This window comes from Neophocaena asiaeorientalis, unplaced genomic scaffold (assembly GCF_003031525.2).
Source record: "Neophocaena asiaeorientalis asiaeorientalis breed wild unplaced genomic scaffold, Neophocaena_asiaeorientalis_V1.1 scaffold254, whole genome shotgun sequence".
Taxonomy (NCBI): Eukaryota; Metazoa; Chordata; class Mammalia; order Artiodactyla; family Phocoenidae; genus Neophocaena; species Neophocaena asiaeorientalis.
In genome coordinates, this window is record NW_020174705.1 from 3,966,590 (window position 1) to 3,971,640 (window position 5,051).

General features: G+C 55.3%; 1 protein-coding gene across 4 annotated transcripts in view; it reads left to right on the forward strand.

Annotated features, from left to right (window-relative positions):
* Positions 1–5,051, forward strand: part of MGRN1 (mahogunin ring finger 1) — a 53,600-nt gene that overhangs the window by 18,047 nt on the left and 30,502 nt on the right. For all 4 annotated transcript variants that reach the window (XM_024759430.1, XM_024759431.1, XM_024759432.1 and 1 more), the window contains exons 2-3: positions 3,170–3,288; positions 4,870–4,958. In XM_024759430.1, the coding sequence (XP_024615198.1) occupies positions 3,170–3,288; positions 4,870–4,958 (208 nt within the window). The remainder of the gene's footprint in view (positions 1–3,169; positions 3,289–4,869; positions 4,959–5,051) is intronic.

The window sequence follows — 5,051 nt, forward strand, 5'->3', positions numbered from 1 at the left end:
GGGCTGGGAGTGGGGGGGTCAGCAGGCGGGGTGGGAGGGCGAAAGTTGCAAATTTTAAAAAGAATGATCAGAAGAGGCCTTGTTGAGGAGGACACGTGATGTCTAAGGATCAAGGCAGACTCTTGGGGAAGAACTTCATAAGCAGAGGAAACAGCAAGTACAGAGACCCTGGGGTTACGGACGGGGTTGGCAGGGTCTGCCGCAAGCCATGAGGAGGAGTCTGGGACTTGTTTTGGTGTGATTAGGGAGGCATCAGAAGGCCCCTCATTATGAGCACTGGGATGTGGGAAACAGCCTTTGGGGCTGTGGAAGTGGGGAGACCAGGGAGTGGATTGCAGGACTCCAGCAGTAGATGGTGGTGGCGTTGAGCAGCGTGGTGGCCACAGAAAAATGTTATTTTCAGGAGCCCAGAGAGGGTCACTCAGACTGGATTTCGAAGCCCATCATGTTAGTTATCTCTTGCTGAGTAGCAAATTCAGATTTTAGCCATTTATAACAATAAATGCTTATTATCACGGTTTCTGTGGGTCAGGAATTTGGGAGTGGCTTCACTGGGTGGTTCTGATTCAGGGTCTCCCTTGAGGTTGCTGGGCTACAAGGTCTGATTCCCACGTGGTTCCCTCGCAGGGCTGGCAGGTTGGTGCTGGCCAGTGGCTGGAGGCCTCAGTTTGTCACTACATGGACCCCTTCATGGGGCTGTTTGAGTGTCCAACACGGCAGCCGGCTTCCTCCCCCAGAGCCTTGGAAGTCCCACTCCGTCAATTCCACAGTGTCCTGCTGGTTACACAGGTCAGCCCTGTTCAGTCTGAGAAGTCTTCCCAGAGACATGAATACCAGGAGGTGAGAACATGGGGCCTTCTTAGAGGAGAACCTCCTCACCCACTTTCTGCTTGTGGAGCGGAAATTCTGGAGATTTGTTGGACATAATGTGATTGGGCCTTGGGGTCCCCCCAGGGCGAGGTTGGAGCAGGATTTTCCAGGCCAGGGGTCTGTCTATTCCTGGAGGGCTTTGCAAGGATGGCTGGGCCCCAGGCCTAGTTCCGCCTCGCCTGGAACCTTCCCTCCAGACCGGTGCTGTGCGGCCTCTGGATCCACCTCAGGGCCTGTGAGCAGTGTGGAGGTCCTGGCAGGGCAGGGCCCAGGCAGCCGCTGGGCTTCCTTGCACCCTCTGTCACATGCCACTGCGGCCCTGACTTGTCACAGAGCCTAGTGCATGTGACTTTGCTTGTCGGCTGTGCTGTGTGCCATTGTCACAGCCTATCGTAGTCCTGGCGGACCAGGTGGCTCTGAGCTGGCTTCGCCCAGAGCTCCCAGCTGACACCCTTCTCAACTGCCCTGTGATTCGGGCTCAAGGTTAGGTGGGCCACAGGCCCACCTGTCCAGAGACAGGTCCAGAGACCACCTGTGCCCCACCCCAATAGGGCCAGTGTGGGAACAACCACCTTTTTAAAGCCTTTGCACATTAAAATCCACTGATGCTCTCAGTGCGGTAGACGGGACTGAGTGCAAATCCCAGGTGATTTTGGAAGGGCCCAGGTGCTTCCCTGCATCACACTTAGTCTTTTTATTCTGATAAGTGCACCACGAGTGGTTCGTGTTCAGTGAAAAGATCTAACATGGAGCAGAACGTCTGGGCTTTTGTCCATGCTGCACCTGGTCCCGACTGACTTCTCAGCAGCTTTTTGGGTGCGTCCTTTTGACCATTCTCTGTGTACTCACAACTTGCGTCATGCACGCCTAAGTGTGCAGTTACCTCTCAAAAGGGGTTTTGGAATGCATCCAACAAATATTCTGGGACCATCTTTCTGTGTCAGTATCCAGGTCTGTTTGACCCTCTTTAGCAGCTATTATATGGTGTTCCATAAAATCAGGAGTATTGTATTTATTTAACTAGTCACCACTTTATTTTTTTTCTCTCACTGCAGTTGGCTCTGTCTGGTTCCTGGTCCACACGTGGGTTGGGGTTACGCCCTGGCCTGATATGTCCTGGCTATGTTCCCTTCAGTCAAGAGCCACCAGGCTGTACTCCTGGTTCTGGGCCTCCCGGCCTAGGCAGCCAAGGCTGTGTTCCACGTAACTGGGGTTGTGGTTCTCAGGAAGGACACACAGATCCATGCACGGCGCCCACCAAAGCTCAAGTGGCCCAGAATTCCCTCTGGTCCACAAAATTCACAGGACCCTCTGGTTACCTGGCCTTTCTCTGTGCCAGTGAGAAACGGGGGACAGTGGGCAAGTATCAGATCAGGAAGCTTGGGGGAGGCGGTACTTCTAGTGTTTCCCCAGCAAGGCTGTGAGCTCAGTTCTTTGAAGCTGACCCATGTCCGATGCCTTGTAGCCATCTATTTTTACAAGAAACGTGAATTTAGTGCCTAAGTGTGCCAGGGACGTATAGCCTCAGTCTTCATGGAGGGGAGTCAGATAGAAATGAAATAACTCAGGTCCACACAGTTTTAAACTGTGGTCAGCACTGAGGTGAAAAAGTTCTCAGGGCTCGGATTTGGGGTAGGGAGGCTGATTTAGTCTGGGGGTCAGAGAAAGTGTATTCGTTTCCTATGGTCACTGTAATGAAGTGCCACAAACTGGGTGATTTAAAACAACAGAATTTATTCTCACAGTTCTGGAGGCCAGAAGTCCAGAATCTAGGTGTCCACAGGGTTGGTTCCTTCTGAGGCCTCTAGGGGAGGCTCCTTCCCACCTCTCCCTGCTTCTGGAGGCTCGAGGCACTCCTTGATTGTAGCCGCGTCACTCCCACCTCTGCCTCTGTTGTCAGACAGCTTTCTTCCCTTTGTGTGTGTCTGTGTCCACATCTCCCTCTTTCTCTTATGGAGACACCAGTCACTGGGTTTAGGGGCCCCCATCCAGTCTGACTCCTGTTAACTGGATTCCATCTGCAAAGTACCTATTTCCATACAAGGTCACAGGTGCCAGGGGTGAGGACTGAGACGTGTCCTTGTAGGGGACGCAGTTCAGCCTGCTGCAGGAGGAAGTGATATTGGAGCGGGGGTCTGGATGAGTCCAGGCGTGGGGAGGAGAGGCCCCGGTCCAGGCGGAGGGGCTGAGGCCGTGTCTGGAGCTGGCCTTTCTCAGGCTGAGCTTCTTGGCCATGAGATGCTCCCATTGGGCTGTATTGAGCCTCATCGTCTACAGTTGTGTTTCCTTTTTTAACCAGGAAACTACTTTGCCTCCCACTTTTTCATGGGAGGTGAGAAATTCGACACCCCCCACCCTGAAGGTTACCTCTTTGGAGAGAACATGGATCTGAACTTCCTGGGCAATCGCCCAGTCCAGGTGGGTCTCGGTGGGGCTGGGCACGTGGGCAGTGGTGGCAAGGCCCCTGGCTGTGAGCAGGCACTGAGTCTCCCCAAACGGGGCGGAGGTGTCATCTGGACGTGTGCATGTGATGTGTGCGTGAGGCCTGTCCCCCCTTAGAGGCTGGATGGCCGAGGGTTGGTCCCTGGGGTACAGAGCAGCTGCTACTGAACCCAGTGCCTCCAGACTGTGGGGCTGAGGAAGGCTCTGGATTTCATCCCAGGCCTCTTGGATGGCTGCCTTTAAAAAGAGAAAAGAGCATCCAGATTCCATAGGGCAGTGGGCAAGAGATGTGATCCAAAGCAGAAACGCAAACAGCCAGGACTCTTTTTTACAAGTTCGCCCTCACTAGTCACCAGAGGAGTGCACTCCACACACTGCTGTCCCTTCATTCAGCGCACATTTGGCACCTGCTGTGTACCTAGGACTCTTCCAGGGGCTGGAAGGACAGACCCTGCCCTGTTTAGTATGTGGGGTGCAGGCAATAAAGAAGGGAATGTTTGATGGATGGAGACTAAAGAGAGAGAGAGGGCTGTGGGGGATTGCTGAGCAGGGGCCTGGGTTTTGCATCTTGAGATAATGGTCCCCTGCGTGGCCAAGGGCCCAGGCAGGAGGCCCTCTCTCTCACGAGACACTGGACTCTGTCCCCTAAGGCTGCTGAGTCCTGGGCCTGGTGGGGGGTGCTATCCCCTGGACCAGGGGTCTCCAGGCTGTTTTAGCTGTAGAGCAGCTGGTTGACATGAAGTCTTGGTCCTTTAACTGGCCTGGGGCCCAGAGTGCTGGTCCCCCACCCATGGGGTCAGTGGGGCTTCCACGTTGTACTGAGCTCCCCACCCTCCCGAGTTTGTGACAGCAGGAGCAGAACCTGCCTTCCATGTCTTTGCAGCCTTGGCTCAGACCCAGGACCTGGCTCTGCAGGCCACCTGTATATCTGTTGTCTTGTGTCACTTTCTCCTTGAGACCATCGTAGAGTCACCTGCAGTTGTGAGAAGTGATAGAGAGACCCCGGGTGTCCTTTACCTGGCTTCCCAGTGAAAACATCTGCTAAGACTCAGTGCGTTGTCACCAGCAGGAGACTGACCCCGTGCCCAAGCCTTCCAGACACCACCAGTTTTACAGCACCCGTGTGTGTGTGTGTGTGCGCGTGCGTGTGCGTGCGTGCGTGCCTGTGTGGGCGCAAGTCCCTTCCGAAATCTGTATTGACCATCGTCCTTGTGTGGAGAGCCTGCCTTGTTCAGGGCAGCAGTGAGACGACAGGTCCCACCTCCAGGAACGTGGCCTGAGAGCCCCAACCCTAATCTCTGCCCTGGGGACCCAGCTGAGGGTCCTTCCTGCAACTGGGGACCCAGAATCCTCAGGGCAGTTCCAGTCCCGGCTCTCCCACGTGCTGGCCGTGTCACCTGTGGTTTCCTTGGATGTGGATGAGGGGAGTGCAGTCCTGTGGTCAGTGCGAGGGCCCAGGATGATCAGGCAGGGTTGTGACCATTGCTCTGATGAAGCCCTGTTTTCCCTCCGCCGCCATGCCCTGGGGGTTACCTGGAATTGCTCTTTCCCTCCTAGTTTCCCTACGTCACCCCTGCCCCGCATGAGCCTGTGAAGACACTGAGGAGCCTGGTGAACATCCGCAAAGACTCCCTCCGGCTCGTGAGGTAACCCTTCCCCCCAGCCCTGTGCCAAGCTGTGGCCCTCCATGGGCCCCCTGGTGCTTGGGAGAGAGTGGCCCCGGGCCCTACTCCCCCTTA